At 41.6% G+C, this 18,185-nt stretch overlaps 1 protein-coding gene across 1 annotated transcript; it reads right to left on the bottom strand.

Annotated features, from left to right (window-relative positions):
• Positions 1-16,514: 16,514 nt before the first annotated feature.
• Positions 16,515-17,465, bottom strand: LOC118551690 (olfactory receptor 9S13-like). Its single transcript, XM_036117616.2, has one exon. It carries the CDS (start codon positions 17,463-17,465, stop codon positions 16,515-16,517), a length of 951 nt encoding a protein of 316 aa, XP_035973509.1.
• Positions 17,466-18,185: the final 720 nt, after the last annotated feature.

Here is an 18,185-nt window from a genome sequence, read left to right as displayed (position 1 = left end):
AGGGGTGCTGAGTGCATGTGATCCCAAGTTACACCCGGGACAGCCCCCTGTGCACGTGGCAATGCAAGCTACTAGTGCTGTGAGGACATTCGTGGGCCATAGGCATGCTGTGTCCTCTGTCCTTGGCTCCCCCCTCTTTCCTGAGTCCCTGAGTTCCTGTACTTGTAGTCACCGTCTGCCCACTGCACACAGGGATTCGCCCCAGGTCCCGCAGCTCTCAGGAGGCACCAGACCCTGGTCCTCAGGCTCTGACTGCATTCTCTCTCCCCAGAGATCATAGACAAGGCCAGGAGACAGACGGTGAATTTGGAAGGAGTCACAGGAACTGTACATCACAAAGGGCTGAAGTGCTAGTATTTACCAATGTAGGGCACTTGTGCAAAATGGCAGATGAAGCCACACATCAGACAATGATGGGCACGGGGAACCCAGAAGACAATTCACAGAACCAACAGCCAGTGGCAGTAAATAGTTAAAGGTACTCAAAGTGTCCCAAAGTGGCAAAATGTCAGTTAAGGCAACAAGACATCACTTTGCTCGCTAGAGGGGCAAACATTTAAAAAAATTTTTATTTTTACTTGAAGTATAGTTGACATGGGATATCAGTGTCGGGTGTATGACATAGTGGTCGGACAGTTCTATCCATGACTCAGTGCTCGCCACGTGACTGTGGTCCCGATCTGTCCCCACACAATGTGACAACAGTATCATTGGCCACATTCCCTATGCTGCACTTTCCATCCCTGTGACTTACTATTTTATTTTATTTTATTTTTTTTTTTTTTAAAGATTTTATTTATTTATTTGAGAGAGAGAATGAGATACAGAGAGCATGAGAGGGAGGAGGGTCAGAGGGAGAAGCAGACTCCCTGCTGAGCAGGGAGCCCGATGTGGGACTCGATCCCGGGACTCCAGGATCATGACCTGAGCCGAAGGCAGTCGCTTAACCAACTGAGCCACCCAGGCACCCCGTGACTTACTATTTTATAACCGGAAGTTTGTGCCTCTTCATCCCCTCCCCTATTCTGTCCACCCCCATCCCGCCCCTCTGGAAACCACCAGTTTGTTCTCTGTAGGTCTGATTCTGCTTTTTGTTTGTTTATTCATTTATTTTTTTGGATTTCACATAAATAAGTGAAATCATATGGTAGTTGTCTTTCTCTGACTTGTTTCACGTAGCATGATACCCTCTAGCTTCATCCAGGTCATTGCAAATAGCAAGATCTCATTCTTTTGTATGGCTGAGTGATATTCCATTGTGTGTGTGTGTGTGTGTGTGTGTGTGTGTGTGTGTGTGTGTGACTGTGTATGAGGAAAAGGTGAGGTGTAGAGAGGTAGGTGCTCTTATTTGACACATTTATACCTGTTCATCTACTACATGGAATTTACCTTTTGTTGTGTGTGTGTGCAGATGTGTATTTTGAGGGAGGATATATATGCGGTGTGTGCCTGTCCATATACAGTTCAACACACCTCCTCCTATGCACCCACCTCAGCCCATGGCTGTGATGATACACCTGGTACATGCTCACATATGTGTGTGGGTGTGAGTATGACACAGAAGGTGGAACTCACAGCCTCATGAGGCAGGACAGTAAGTGAAGAGCCTGTGAAAACTGTGAGGGCAGGTGCTGGGGCAGATGTAGGCCCCACTGTGTAGGGAGCCCTTGAGGTGAGCCCCGGATGGTGAGTAGGAGAGGGAGCTTCAGGAGAAGGAGAGGAGAGTGGCTCAGATATGTGCGGGGTCCAGAGGCAGGAGGGCAGGTGGCCAGTGGGGTGGCCATGGGGGTAGGGGCGGGGGTCCCCAGCAGCACTGGGGGTGCCGGGGTGGAGGGCAGCACTCAGATGGCTTTCTTCTTGTCTCCTGGATCTGCCCCAAGTTGGGGTCCCACTCTAGCTTCTTTGGCTCCATGGTTTCCAGCTAAAGCAGAGAAGGAAGTTCCAACCTTCAAGGTCAAGCACCATTAAGTGATTTCATGGATGAGTCCCTGGAGCTTGGAGAAGTTGTCGGCATCAGGGCCTGGCCGAGACCTGCAGATGGGTGGGAGTTGCCTGTGGAAAACGGTGTGCCGGGCTCTGCCAGGCATGGCGCCTGTGTCTTCATCTGGAGTCTGCCCTGCACAGCGGTGTTAGCTGCCCAGCGGGGACTTCGTCTATGCTGGGGCAGGACAGAGATGTTTGCACAATTGGAAAGTCATTTGTGGGTCAGGAGATCGAGACTTCCTATTGGAAGGGACTTGTGTGGGACTCAGGATGATTGGTCCTAGCCGGCAGTCTTTGGATGGTGTTATTGGTTTTGTTCTGTTTGGTTTTTCTTTTTATTCTTTCAACTTTAAATTTTGTTTTGCTGAGACCTAATTTATCCTGTCACTAGGAGGGCAGAATTCTGTCCCCAACTGTGCCCAGCGCAGTTAAGTAAATGTTGAAAGAACCTGCTGGAACTTTTGCTGAGACAGGAAAACCACCAAACCTGCTGTGAAAACATTTGGAACAGTTAGCTGTCTTAACAATCCCATAGGACGGCATTCACTGAAAGCCAACTTAGAACACAGCATTTTCTATCATTAAGTCCCCAGGATGTTCCAGAGAGGCAGGTCATGTGCTATTTGCATGAATAAACTGAGGCTCGGCAAGGTGACATGATGCCCAGACAGGCCCTCTGAGGACAGGAAGATCAGGGCTTCGTCCTGGAGAAGTACAGCATGGCAACAATGCTTGGGATATTCAGGTGCGGGTCTTGCTTCTACCCTCTGAGATGTGTGACCTGGGGAGAAACTTCCCTGCCTGTTTCCCATCTACACAAATGAGGGTTAGAGAGACACCTGGCTTGAGACTAATAATTTCTACTTGACAAAAGATGCCATTGAGGAATAATCAAGCTGCAGACTGAGAAATATTATGTACATTGACAAAGAACTCATATTCAAAATATATAAGGAGCTTTTACAAATCAACAATAAAAACATGAACAACCTAATGAAACATGGGAACAGAACATTTATAAAAGGAGGTAGGCAAATGACCAGTGGCCACCTGAAAAGATGCTCAACATCATCAATCAGGGTGATGGTGACAGGATGTGATCTCACACTTGCTTGAATGGCCAGAGTCTGAAATAACAACTGCAGATGTCAGGGGTCCTCAAGGTGAGTAGGAGAGGGAGAGGAGAGTGGCCTGGGTGTGTGCAGGGTTTGGGGGCAGGACCCTGCTGGTGGGCATGTCTGGTCTGCCACCTTGGGCAGTGGCTTGGAAGTGCCTTAGAAAGCTAAGTGTGCATCTCCCCTAGAGACCATTGGTCTGCAAGCTGCACCTTCAGGCATTTGCCCAAGAGAGATGAGTACATGTGTGCACCAAAAGGAAGAAAGAGACTTGTTCAAGAGTATTTAGCAGCCTTATCACCATGGCCCCCAACTGGACCCTGACCCAAGTGTGCTCAGCAGTGAGAACGGATGCAGGTGGACAGCAGCATGGTGCTGAGAGAAAGCAGCCAGACACAGAGGAATCCGTAATTAGGACTCCGTTCATATGAAGTCCTGGGGCAGCAAAGCTCATCCACGGGGATGCAGGTTAGACGATGGAGGGAGTGGGGTGGGATTGACTGGGAATGAAGGGTGACATTTCTGTGGGGATGGAATTTTCTTTCTTGTCTGCAGCTGGTAGTTACATGGTTGCATTTAATTATCAGTACCTGTCAAACTGAACACTTAGGTCTGTGCAGTTGATTATACATCAATTGCCCCTCAATAATGTTTTTAAAGGGCAGTGTATTAGTCTGCTCGGGCAGCCATGACAAAGCACCTCAAGCATGTGGCGGCTTCAACAACAGAAACTTATTTTCTCAGTCTGGAGGCAGGACGTCCAAGATCAAGGTGTTGCCAGGGCTGGTTTCTGCTGAGACTGCTCTCCTTGGCGTACAGATGGTGGTCTCCTCGTATCTTCACGTGGCCTCGTCCCCGTGAGTGCCTGGTGTCTCCTCCTCCTCCTGTAAGAACATCAGGCCTATGGGACTGGGGACCCACTCTTAGACCTCATTTAACTTCAGCTGTATCCTCAAAGGCCCTGTTTCCAAACACAGTCACATGAGGGTGTTGGGCTTCAACCTGTGAACTTTGGGGAGGATCAATTCAGTTCATAACAAAGAGAGTTTTTAAAAAGGAAAAGGTGGAGCCCCACCCATGCTAAATAAGAGGGAGTTGTCATCATCACAGCTTGCTTTGGAAGGCCGTGCTATTTTGAGTCCATTCTTAGGAATGTTAACAAGGAACACGTGTGGGTCATAGTTGTCTGGCATGAAATCACCATGGCAGGAAGGAACACTTTATCAATTAAGGAATTCGCCTCTCCCTGCGCTTCTGTCCCAAGAGTTGCTTGCTAACCAAGGGTATTGCCGTCGATTGCAGATCAGAGGAAAGATGGTCATCCAACCAAATCTGGGTCTGGTCACTTTTTCCTCTCACCCCTAGAAGCAAAATGCAAGGAACTTGTTGAATCCTAGAACTGTGTTCTATGGAGAGATGTGGACATTTAAGGAAAGAGAAAGAAAACAAATAGATTTATAATTTTGCCCTGTTCCAGATGTCTGTATTCAGAACCTAAATAAGAAAAGAAGCTGCCCTTGTTCTAGTCAGCAGGCAGAAAATCAAGAATTTTCAAGAGGTTATTTCCTTGTAAGCAACTTTTTTGCCATGTAGTTTACATGCAGTTCAATGCACCCATTTTAAGAGTATAGGTGATTTTTTTTTAAGATTATTTATTTATTTATTTAACAGAGAGAGAGAGAGAGAGAGCATAAGTAGGCAGAGTGGCAGACAGAGGGAGTGGGAGAAGCAGGCTGTCCGCCGAGCAGGGAGCCTGATGCGGGGCTCGATCCCAGCACCCTGGGATCATGACCTGAGCCGAAGGCAGCCGCTTACCGACTGAGCCACCCAGGTGCCCCAAGAGTATAGGTCATGTTTTGGTGAATGTATGTATCCATGTAACTCTTGTCACATTCAAGATACAGGACTTTTCATTATCCCCAAACCCAAAACATCCCCTCCTACTCCTCTAGTCAAACCCCCCCACCTGCAACGTCTGACCTGCTTTCTGTAAATACAGCAAAGTTGTGCAATTCTAGCATCTCATACAAATACATTCATACTCTTTTGCATGTAGTATATTTTTCTGAGATGATATTTTCAAGACTCATCCATGCTGATATGTGTATCAGCAGTTCATTCCTTATTGCTGAATACTCTGCCATTGTAGGGATCTACCGTAACTTTTTAGCCACTCATCTGCAACAGACATTTTTATTGTTTTCAGTTTTTTGATACTGTGAATAAAGTTGGAATTGGCATTATGTACAAGTCTTTTTGCAGATATGTGTCCATTTCTCTTGGTTAAATATTTAATTTAATATAAATAAGAGGAGTAGATACACAGTAGAACTGCAGGGCCATATTGGAAATGTATGTTTGGCTTTACAGGAATCTGGTAAATGCTTTTCCAAGGTGGTTGTATAAGTGTACATCTCCAGTGGTGATATAAAGTTCCAGTGATTCCACAGACTCTCCAGCACTTAACATTGTCAGAATTTTACATATAGCCATGCAAGTGAATGTGTAATAGTAACTATCACATTGTGGTCTTGATTTCTGTTTCCCTTATGACTCATGATGGTGAGTATTGGCCATTTGTATATCTTCTTTGGTGTAGTATCTATTAGAATGTTTGGCTCCCTGTTTTTGGAGGGTGCTTGTTATCATTGATTTTTGAGAGTTCTTTTTTAAAAAGATTTTATTTATTTATTTGACAGAGAGAGAGTGAGCACACAAGCAGGGGGAGTGGGAGAGGGAGAAGCAGGCTCTCCACAGAGCAGGGAGCCTGATGTGGGGCTCCATCCCAGGACCCCAGGATCATGACCTGAGCTGAAGGCAGACGCTTAACCGACTGAGCCACCTAGGTGCCCCATTTTTGAGAGTTCTTTATATAGTTTGCATACAAGTCTACAAGTCCTTTGCCAGGTATGTATGATAAAAATATCTTTACCCCCTCTGTGGCTTGCCCTTCTTACCAGTGTCTTTGTAGGAGCAGAAGTTTTAAATTTTGGTGGAGTCTATTTTTTTTTCCTTTATTTGGTTAGTATTTTTGGGTTTTGCAATCTTTGCCTACTGCAAGGTTGTGAAAATTTTCTTCTATTTTTTTTCTAGAAGTTATATTGTTTTACATCTATGATCCATTTCAAATTAATATTTATGCACAGTAAAGGCAAGAGTTGAGGATCATTTTCTGTTTTCACATCGATGTCTAGTTTGTCCAGCAATTGATTTCTATATTTGAAAGCAGTATCAAATAATCAGACTATTTTTGTCTTTATCACTGTAGCTATATAGGAAGTCTTGGAGTCAGGTAGTATCAGTCCTCCAACTTTGTTTTGCTCCTTTGATATTTTGTTGTCTCCTCTGAGTCTTTTACCTTTCCATAGAAAATTTAGAATCAGTTTGTTAATATCCACAAAATAACTTCCTGTTATTTTGATTGGAATTGTAGTGAATCTATAGATCAAGTTGGAAAAAACTGACATGTTGACAATGGTGAGTCTTCCTATCCATGAACATGGAATATCCCTCCATTTATCTAGCTCTCCTTTGTTTTCTTTCATCAGAAGTTTGTAGTTTCCCTCATATAGATTTTGTATATATTCTGTTAAATGTATACCTGAGTATTTCATTTTTGGGGGTGATAATGTAAGCAGTGATAACGTAAACAGTATTGTGTTTTCAATTTTAAATTCTACTTGTTTGTTGCTGGCATAAGGAAAGAGATTTTCTTTTAAATATTAACCTTATATCCTGCAACCTTGCTGTAATTGCTTATTAGTGCCAAGAGTTTTTTTTGTTGTTGATTTTTTTTGGATTTTGTAGAGATGGTTGTGTCATCTGTGAACAGAGTTTTATTTCTTCCTTCCCAATCAGGATGTCTTTTGTTTCCTTTTTTCTCCCCACCTTATTGAATTTGCTAGGACTTCCACCATGATTTTGAAAAGGAGTGAGGAGAGGAGATATTCTTGTCTTGCTCCTGATCCAAGTGGGAAGGCTTCACGTTTCACACAATTAAGTATGATGTTAACTGTAGGTTTCTTTTAGACATTCCCTATCAGGTTGAGGAAGTTCCTTTAGTTCCTAATTTACTGATAGTTTTTATCATAAATGGATGTTCAATTATGAAAAATGGTTTTTCTGCATCTATTGATATGATCACATGATTTTCCTTCTTTAGCCTGTTGATTTGATGGATTATATTATTTGACTTACAATGTTTAATTAACCTTGCATACCTGGGATAAATCCCACTTGGTTGTGTTGTGTAATTATTTTTTACATTGTTGAATCAATCTGCTAATATTTTGTTGAGGATTTTTGTATCTTTGTTCATGAGAGATGAGATATTGGTCTGTACAACGAGTTGGGAAGTATCCCTCTGAGAGAGATTGTAGAGAACTGATACAGTTTATTCTTTAAATGTTTGGTAGAATTCATCAGTATCTGGGTTTGGTGCTTTCTGTTTTGGAAGGTTATCAGTTATTGCTTTCAATTTCGTTAAAAGATATAGGCATGTCCAGATTGTCAATTTCTTCATGTGTGAATTTTGGCAAATTGTATTTTTCAAGAATTTCGTCCATTTCATTTAGGTTACCAAGTTATTGGATATCAAGTTGTTTTAGTATTCTTTTATTATCCTTTTAAAGTCCATGGATCTGTAGTGATGTCCTCTTTGTCATTTCTGATGTTAATAATTTTTGTCCTCTCTGTTTTTCTTGGTCTGGTTAGAGGCTTATCAATTTTGTTGATCTTTTTAAAGTGACAGTGTTTGGTTTCATTGATTTCCTCTATTGTTTTTCTGTTCTTAATTAATTTCTGCTCTAATTTTTATTTTTTTTCTCCTGTTTATCTTCTTTTTCTATTTTTCTAAGATGGAACCTTAGATTATTGATCTTTCTTATACTCTAACATATGCATTCAGTGCTATAAATTTTCCCCTGAGCACTACTTCCTATGCACCCCACAAATTCTGGTGAGTTGTGTTTTCATTTTCACTTAGTTCAAAATATATTTAAATTTATTTTGAGATTTTTTCTTTAAGTCTTTAATATCCATGTATTTTGGGATTCTCTAGCTATCTTTCTGTTATTGATTTCTAGTTTATTCCATTGGGGGCTGAGAGTAGACATTGTATGATTTCTATTATTTTAATTTGTTAAGTGTATGTCTATCTTGGTGAATGTTCCAAGCGAGTTTAAGAACAACATGCCCTCTAATGTTGCTGGATGAAGTAATCTATAGATGTCCATTATATCCAATTGACAGATAGCATTGTTGAGTTCAACCATGTCCTTACTGATTTTCTGCCAGTTGGATATGTCCATTTCTAGTAGAGAGGTGTTAAAGTCTCCAACTATAGGGGCCCCTGGGTGGCTCAGTTGGTTAAGCATCTGCCTTCAGCTCAGGTCATGATCTCAGGGTCCTGGGATCAAGCCTCACGTCAGGCTCCCTGCTCAGCGGGGAGTCTGCTTCTCCCTCTGCCTCTGCCTGCTGCTCCCCCTGCTTGTGTGCTCTCTCAAATAAATAATAAAATAAAATCTTTAAAAAACTGAAGTCTCCAACTATAATAAAAATGGATTCATATGTTTTTTTGCCTCATGCAATTTGATGCTCTCCTATTTGTTGCATACACATTAAAGATCGTTATATCTTCTTAGAGAACTTACCCCTTTATCATTATGTAATGTCTCTCTCCATCCCTGATAACTTTCCTTGCTGTGAAGTCAGCTCTGTCTGAAATGAATATAGCTACTCCTGCTTTCTTTTGATTAGTGTTAACATGGATTCTCTTTCTCCATTCATTTAATTTTAATCTGTATTTTAAGTTGGATTTTTATAGACAACATATAATTGGGTTTTGTTTTTTGATAATTCTGACAATCTATATAGTTTAATTGGTGCATTTAAACCAGTGACATTCAAAGTGTTTATTGACATGTTGGACTAATATCTACCATATTTGTTACTGTTTTCTATTTTTCCCCTTATTCTTTGTTCCTTTTTTTGTCTTCTACTCTTTTTCTGCCTTTCCTTTTTCTTTCTTTTAATTTAAATTCAATTAGCCAACATATAGTACATCATTAGTTTTTGATGTAGTGTGCAGTGATTCATTAGTTGCATATAACACCCCAGTGCTCATCACATCATGTGCCCTCCTTAATGCCCTTCACCAGTTAACCCGTTCCCACACCCACCTCCCTATCTGCAACCCTCAGTTTGTTTCTTGGAGTCAAGTGTCTCTCATGGTTTGTCTCCCTCTCTTATTTCTTCCCATTCAGTTTTCCCTCCCTTCCCCTATTGTCCTCTGCACTATTCCTTATATTCCACATATGAGTGAAACCATATGATAATTGTCTTTCTCCAATTGACTTAATTCACTTAGCATAATACCCTCCAGTTCCATCCATGTCGATGTAAATGGTAGGTATTCATCCTTTCTGATGGCTGAGTAATATTCCATTGTATATATGAACCACATCTTCTTTATCCATTCATCTGTTGAAGGACATCTCAGCTCCTTCTACAGTTTGGCTACTGTGGGCATTGCTGCTATGAACATTGGGGTGCAGGTGCCCCTTCTTTTTACTACATCTGTATCTTTGGGGTAAGTACCTAGTAGTGCAGTTGATGGGTTGTAGGGTAGCTCTATTTTTAACTTTTTGAGGAACCTCCATACTGTTTTCCAGTGTAGCTGTACCAACTTGCATTCCCACCAACAGTGTAAGAGGGTTCCCCTTTCTCCACATCCTCGCCAACATTTGTTATTTCCTGTCTTGTTCATTTTAGCCATTCTAACTGGTGTGAGGTGGTATCTCATTGTGATTTTGATTTGTATTTCCCTGATGCCAAGTGATGTGGAGCATTTTCTCATGTGTCTGTTGGCCATTTGTATGTCTTTTGAGAAATGTCTGTTCATGTCTTCTGCCCATTTCTTGACTGGATTCTTTGTCTTTGGGTGTTGAGTTTGGTAAGTTCTTTATAGATCTTGGATACCACCCTTTATCTGTAATGTCATTTGCAAATATCTTCTCCCATTCCGTGGGTTGACTGTTTCCTTTGCTGTGCAGAAGCTTTTTATCTTGATGAAGTCCCAATAGTTCATTTTCGATTTTGTTTCCCTTGCCTTCAGAGATGTGTCTTGCAAGAAGTTGCTGCAGCTGAGGTCAAAGAGGTTACTGCCTGTGTTCTCCTCTAGGATTTTGATGGATTCCTGTCTCACATTTAGGTCTTTCATACATTTTGAGTTTATCTTTGTTTATGGTGTAAGAGAATGGTCCAGTTTCATTCTTCTGCATGTGGCTGTCCAATTTTCCCAGCACCATTTATTGACAAGACTGTCTTTTTTCCATTGGATATTCTTTTCTGCTTTGTCAAAGATTAGTTGATCATAGAGTTGAGAGTCCCTTTCTGGGGTCTCTATTCTGTTCCGTTGATCTATGTGTCTGTTTTTGTGCCAATACCATGCTGTCTTGATGATTACAACTCTGTAAGATAGCTTGAGGTCAGGCGTTGTGATGCCTCTAGTTTTGGTTTTCTTTTTCAACCTTCCTCTGGCAATTCAGGGTCTTTTCTAGTTCCATACAAATTTTAGGATTGTTTGTTCCAGCTCTGTGAAAAATGTCGATGGTATTTTGATAGGGATTCCATTGAATGTGTAGATTGCTCTGGGTAGCACAGATGTTTTAATGATACTTTTTCTTCCAATCCATGAGCATGGAATGTCTTTCCATTTTTTTGTGTCTTCCTCAGTTTCTTTCATAAGTGTTCTGTAGTTTTTAGAGTACAGATCCTTTACCTCTTTGGTTAGGTTTATTCCTAGGTATCTTGTGGTTTTTGGTGCAATTATAAATGGGATCAATTCCTTAATTTCTCTTTCTTCAGCCTTATTGTTAGTGTATAGAAATGCAACTGATTTCTGTGCATTGATTTTATATCCTGCCATGTTGCTGAATTGCTCTATGAGTTCTAGCAATTTTGGGGGTGGAGTCTTTTGGGTTTTCCACATAAAGTATCATGTCATCTGTGAAGAGTGAGAGTTTGACTTCTTCTTTGCTAATTTGAATGCCTTTTATTTCTTTTTGTTTTCTGGTTGCTGAGGCTAGGACTTCTAGTACTATGTTGATCAATAGTGGTCTATAAATTTTAGAATTAGCTCATCAGTATCTTTTAAAAAGTCTATTGGGATTTTGATCAGGTTTACACTGAATCTTTAGATCAAATATGGGTGAATGGATATCTTAACGGTATAGAACATTCCAATTCATGAACACAATTTATCTCTTCATTTATTTAGACTTTCTGTAATTTTTTAAATCAGTCTTTATAATTTTATACAAATTATCTTCTGCTTATTTTGTTAGATTTATACTGAAATATTCCATTTCTATGATGCTATTGTAAATGGTACTTTTAAAATTTCAAAATCCAACTGTTTATTGCTAATCTATAGAAATAGTATTGATTTTGTATTCTGACTTTGTACCCTGAGACTTTGCTAAACTTATTTATTGTTCTAGAGGATACTTTGTAGATTCCTTGAAAGTTTCCATATAACTGGCATTATCTACTAATGTTAAACAGGCCCCAGTGACCCAGAAACTTTAGTTTACTGGCATAGTTGCAACACAAATCCATGCTTATGATCATCAAAAGACATGCAAAAGATTGCTCATAGCAGTTTGAGTTGTGATAGCCTCCAAGTTGGAACAACTCAAATGGCCATCAACAGTAGAGAGGATACATAAGTTGTGTGTTTATGTAATAACATACTATGCCAGTAGTGGGAAAGAGTGAACCTCTGCAACATGCAACAGCATGGAGGACTTTCACAGGCATGACACTGAGCCAAATAAGCCAGACAAAAGAGGACATCTATCTATGGCAGTGTATATTCCATTTTTATAATGTTCAAAAGCAGAAAAAACTGATTTATGTTATTAGAGATCAGAATGGTTGTCACCCTAGGAGCAGGGTATCAATTGGGAAGGGGTACAAATCGGCCCCTTTCGTTCTGAAAATGTTTCAATCTTGGCATGGGTGGTGGTTTCACGGGGATTTTCACATGGGAGAATCACTAAGCTGCACATGTAGTATTTTGTGTTATGGATGGGGGTGGATGAGATTGAAGGGTCTCATATGGAGACAGTAACCTCAGAGATCACTGAGTGGGCGGCAAATGGACCCTGGAGAGATGAGGGGCAAAAACAGCCCCCTGGGGGCACCAGCATTTAAATGACATGAAAGAGAGGGACCAACACAAGTGTCTGGGTAGGAATTATCAAAAGTGTTTGGAAAGAACAGGGATTGCCACGTGCCTCAGACGTTGAAGGAGGAGGTGCTGTCAAAGAAGAAAGAGGTAGCAGTACCCAAATCCACTCAGGTCGTCGCTGATAAGGACCAGAAACTGTCCATTAGACTCGGTGGCACTGTCAGCAGTTAGATGTAGTGCTGGGTGCAGAGGCCTGATTGCAAAGGGATGCAGGATAGCACAAGTGGAGACAGTGAGTGCAGAGTCTGGGTTTAAAAAACGTTCATGGGGAGTGAGTGAGAGATATAAGCAGGCCCAGAGATGTCTGGGCTAAAGGGAAGGGTGAGAGATCTCTGGACAGGTTTGAAGCCTGAAGAGAAAGAGTCAGGAAAGAGAAAGGTCAAAATTAAATGAGAGAGAGGATGGTTGTTGGCAGAGAGTCCCTAAAGGAGCCCAGAGGAGTGGACGTGGTAGAATTCCAAACCCAGTATAGGGTTCAGCCTTGAGCAGGATGGGGACAATTCATCCTGGGAAGATGGAGGGAGTAGGTAAAGATGGGAGTGCCTGATGGCCCCATGTTTTTAGTGAAGATCACGATGAGCTACTTTGCTGATGGTGAGGCAGTTTGGGTGACTCAGTTCAATTCAGCAAACATTCAGCATCTACCAGATGCCATGAGCAGGGGCTACAGAGACAGCTGAGATGTGATCTCTGTACTTGAGACAGGTGTACATGTATGCACATGCCACACACACACACACACACACACACACACACAGAGTTGCCATTCATGTAACATGGGAGATGCACTGGTAGAAGTATCCACAGTGGAGGGAAGACATGCAAGAAGAGTACATAGATCTGTCCTGGACTTGATGCTGGAACTGTGCTGGGGAAGGGCAGTGGCAAACAAGATAGAAGTGTAGCCAGCAAGTTAGGAAGGAGGTTCACTCTAGGCACCATTGCAGGCTTGTTATAAGAGGAACACTGGCTTCCTGGGACAAGAGAGGGACCATGATTGCTCAGAGAGAGTGCCAACATGGCCAGACTTCTCTGGGCTGGGTCTTATAAGCCTCACCATAAGGCTCACCCCTCTCTGATAGAAGCCCTTTCCAGGGGCTCGGATAAACTGCATGGTCAGAGGCTGGAGCAGCAGTGATTTGCTGAGAAGCCATGGTGGGCAGTGGGACCATGGAACAGGCCAAGGGGCTGAGAGCCAGAAATGTCAGGGCCTCTGCCTAGGTCCATTTATCATTCAACCTGGTGGTTTCACGGGGATTTTCACATGGGAGAATCACTAAGCTGCACATGTAGTATTTTGTGTTATGGATGGGGGTGGATGAGATTGAAGGGTCTCATATGGAGACAGTAACCTCAGAGATCACTGAGTGGGCGGCAAATGGACCCTGGAGAGATGAGGGGCAAAATCCCCTCTTGATTGTGGGGGAGTTCTAGGTAAGAAAGGCACATTCCTTCTAATTTTGTTCTAATTTTTCATGTCACTTTGGTTATTCTTATAGCTGGTTTCTACATAGAAATTTTAGAATCATTTGTCCAGCACTATAAAAAAAATCATGTTAAAAGCAAGACAGCATTGGAGCACCTGGGTGACTCAGTTGGTTAAGTGTCTGACTCTTGGTTTCAGCTCGGTCATGATCTCAGGGTTGTGAGATCAAGCCCTGTGTTGGGCTCCATGCTCAGCGGGGAGACCTCCCTCTCCTGTCTGCCCCTCCCCCTGCTTGCACTCTCTCTCTCTTGCTCGCTCACTCTAAAATAAACAAACAAAAGGAGTAAGCATAATGGCTATGTTGCATAATAAGAATCTTTATGTTAAAACTTCTCATCCATGAACATGGTATAGATTTCCATTTACTCAGTTCTTTTATATATTTCGATAACATTTAAAATTGTATTTCTAAATATATTGCACATTATTTGTTATATTTATTCATATATACTGAAGAGCTTATATTATGATATTTTACTTTTTAAATATTCAACAATATGTTATAAAATAGCACAAGAATAGACAGCCCAATGGGACACAGTAAGACTCGGAAATACACCAACATATATCGGGACACTTGGTTTATGACAAAGGTGACACTACATAGCAGTGGGGGAAAAACATATATATATATATATTTTTTTTTTTTAAAAGGTCGGTAGGATAACCATATAAAAAAAAGAAACAACCCCTATATCACAAAAACCATAAAAAAGTTATTTCCATGTGAATTATATATACTAACATAAAAGACTGGGGAAGAAAACTTCTACTAGATAACATAGAGAAATATCTTTTTGGATGTAGTATGGGCAGTGATTCTTTAAACATGCTCAGAATGAAGTAATCATGAAAGAGATGACTGATAAACTAACTTTACTAAGTAAATTTAAGAACTTCTGTCAATAGAGAAAATTTTTTAATCAATAGAAGTGCAAATGTGGAAGCCACAAAGAAGGAGAAGATGTTTGCAAATCATATAACTGGTGAAGGGCTCATGTCCAGAATATAGACAAAATTTCTACAGCCAGTATGAAAAAGAAAAACAATACAGTAGAAAACTGAGAAAAGCATATATACTTCCCCAAGAGGACATCCAAATTGTTGCTAAATATATGAAAATCTGATTAACCCATTGGCCATTGGAGAAATGAAAATGAAAGCCACAATGATATGTGGCTATCTACCCACCAGAATGACTAAAATTGATAAGACAGACAATATAGCTTCTTTGTGATGATGTGCAGCAACAGGAACTCTCAGGCACTATTTTTGGGAACAAAGATTGCTGTAACATTTTTGGAAAACTTGAGTTATCCAAAAAGATAAAAATTCCACTCCTAAGAATGCCCAAAGGAATTAATTCACAGCAAAAAAACAAAACAAAAAACAAACAAACAAAAACATATATAAGTATTTCATAACAGCATTATTTTAAAAGACAATAACTGGAAACAACCCAAGGGTTCATCAACAGTAAGATGGACAAATTATGGTATCTTCATTTAATGAAATTTATATAGGAATGAAAATTAAAGAACTGCTACAATACACAATCACAAGGATTAATTTCACAAAGAGAATATTAGCAAAAAAAAAAAAAAAAAAAACCCACAAAAGAAGAAAAATTGTGTGGTTCTATTCATAGGAAGTTCACAGCAGGCAAAACTAACCTGTGTGTTAGAGGGAGGATAGGTGTTAACCTTGCAGGTCACTGACTAGAAGGAGGCAGGGGTATTGTGGAAACTGGGTAGGTTTCTTTCTTGACCTGGGTGAAGGTGATCTCCCTGAGTGGATATGATTTGATATTTTTTTCTGTAGATGCATAAAAATTATATCTGTTTATACTTCATGTCTCCCATTCTGTGACTAGAAAGGTGGATGTCACAGCTGGATCTCTGGGTCATTTTTTCTACTAACAGTGTCTTCCATGCCCTTGGTGTCATGAAGCAAAGCCCAAGGGATCTCCTTCCCTTGAATGAGACCAATGCATTTGCCCCAGACCACCAACCTGGCTTCTCTGTGAGAGAGGTCCTATCGTCAGACCTGAACCACTCCAGCCAAGCCTATTCCTAATGACACCAAACCCACCATGGGGAATGGCTTAGCCATGTATTACATTATTATTTTAGACAGATCTCTCTGGCAATGGTATTGAGGATGGCAGCCCATTTATGAGAGGTAAATGCTCATGTCTGGCCAAGAGGAGACAGCAAGGCCCTGCATCTGGAGGACAGGAGGGTGAAGGTACAGTGTTTAAGACATTTTTTTCTTCCAAGTTTGATCAAGATGCACAAACATCTGATTTCTCTCCCACTAAATCTCATGGATGGCCCAGAGAACCATGGTAAGTAATAGGCAGAAGACCCACCCCTGCCTTGATGCCCAGTGATTGCTCTGCCTAGTCTTCATGTGATTCAAGTCACTGCTCCTTCTCTGAACATTTAGAGTTTTGGGTGAAGAACATCCTTATTTGTCTATGCATTTCCCACTTAGTAAACGTCTGGTCCATTAAATGCTTTCAAGCAACATTGATTGAAAGAGTAAATGAATGAGTTTCTTAACATATCCAATTCCATCTGGAAGTGGAAGAGGTTTGAGGAGGTCTTCATAGTTCAGTGTCTCTCTGAGGCTTCCATCCAGCCCGCAGAACACACTCTTTCCTCCACCACATCCTTCACATGGCTGTGTATTTCTGGCCCAGCCTCCACAGGGCCTCCTTCACATCCTTGTTTCGCAAACTGTAGATGAGGGGATTGAGCATTGGGATGACCAGCGTGTAGAAGACAGAGACCACCTTGCCCTGCTCCATGGATTCAATTGCTCCTGGCTGGGCATACATGACAAAGACAGTCCCAACAAAGAGAGTCACTGCGGCCATGTGGGAGCCACAGGTGGAGAAGACCTTGCGTCTCCCAGCTCCTGAGCGCATCCTCAGGATGGTCACTGTGATGTAGCCATAAGAGACGAGGACCACAAATGTCACACCTACAATGATGATCCCACAGATACCAAACAAGAGAAGTTCATTGATGGCCGTGTTGCCACAGGCGAGCTGGAGCAGGGGCGGAACATCACAGAAGAAGTGGTTGATATGATTGGAGCTGCAGAATGGGAGGCGGAATGTGAAGCTGGTCTGCACAACAGAGTTGAGGCAGCCTCCACAGTAGGTGCCCAGAACCAGGCGAGTGCAGGCAGAATGGCACATGGTGATGGGGTAGCGCAAGGGGCTGCAGATGGCCATGAAGCGATCATAGGCCATGACACCCAGGAGGAAGCCTTCAGTGGTGACCAGTAGAGAGAAAAAGAATAGCTGGGTGGCACAGCCTGCAAAGGTGATGACCTTGGATGGGGAAAAGAAGTTGACCAGGGCATTGGGGGTGATGACAGATGAGTAGCACAAATCCAGGAAGGAGAGGTTCTTGAGGAAGAAGTACATTGGGGAGTGCAGGTGGGCATCCAGGGTGATAACCATGATCATGATGAGGTTCCCCAACACAGTCATCATGTACAGGGCCAGGAACACAGCAAAGAGCAGGGCCTGGGTCCCCAGGCCACCCTCAAATCCCTCCAGCACAAAATCTTGAAAGTAGACCATGGAGAAGTTTCCATTTCTGTGGGGTGGCATAAGCCTCAGTCCTCACCAGGGGAGTTACAGCTCCAGTATTGGCAGACTAAGTAGGTCAAGCTAAACTTCCTACTGAAGACTGTTAAGAAAAGATAAACAACAATAAAAACAAAATCTGATTGAAGGTATAAGAGAGTTAATGATTTAGTAAAAAATTACTAAACAAAACTCAAGATAAACACAGAGGCCCAGGGATTTCATTACTGAGAGCTTCTTTTTCCCTTGAGACATAAGCCAATTTTGAAAAGGAAGTCTGAGAGGCCAGGTGGCTAAGCAGTGAGGTTTTTCCTGTCTTGCAGAGCTAAAGCTGACAGTGGTTGGTTACTAGGAATCACCCAGGATGCACCATAAGAGTGATGTAAATAAGGAGTAGGTAGGCAGCTCCGCTTCTGACCATTTCAATCACTGAAATTGTATTAAGATGTGATCTGAGTGCTAGTGTCTCTGACACCTTGCAAAAATAAACGTATCTCAAGAGGAAGACACATTATCCTAGACCTCAGTGTTATCCATAAAAGTTTTGTGTATATACTGCCAGACACACAATTCAAAAATTGAGGAGTTCCTGCAATATGAATTAAAATAACAGAAATAATAGGAAAACCCAAAGAAGTTTCAGATTTTGGAGTTAACACACACACAACTAATGAATCATTGAACATTATATCAAAAACTAGTACTATATGTTGGCTAATTGAATTTAAATTAAGAAAATTAAAG

Source organism: Halichoerus grypus, chromosome 4 (assembly GCF_964656455.1).
Source record: "Halichoerus grypus chromosome 4, mHalGry1.hap1.1, whole genome shotgun sequence".
Classification (NCBI taxonomy): Eukaryota; Metazoa; Chordata; class Mammalia; order Carnivora; family Phocidae; genus Halichoerus; species Halichoerus grypus.
Note: the sequence above shows the minus strand (reverse complement) of the source record. Positions and strands in the feature narration are given on the sequence as shown.

Coding starts and splice junctions, on each gene's coding strand:
- LOC118551690 (XM_036117616.2), bottom strand. CDS start 17,465: ATGCCACCCCACAGAAATGGAAACTTCTCCATGGTCTACTTTCAAGAT.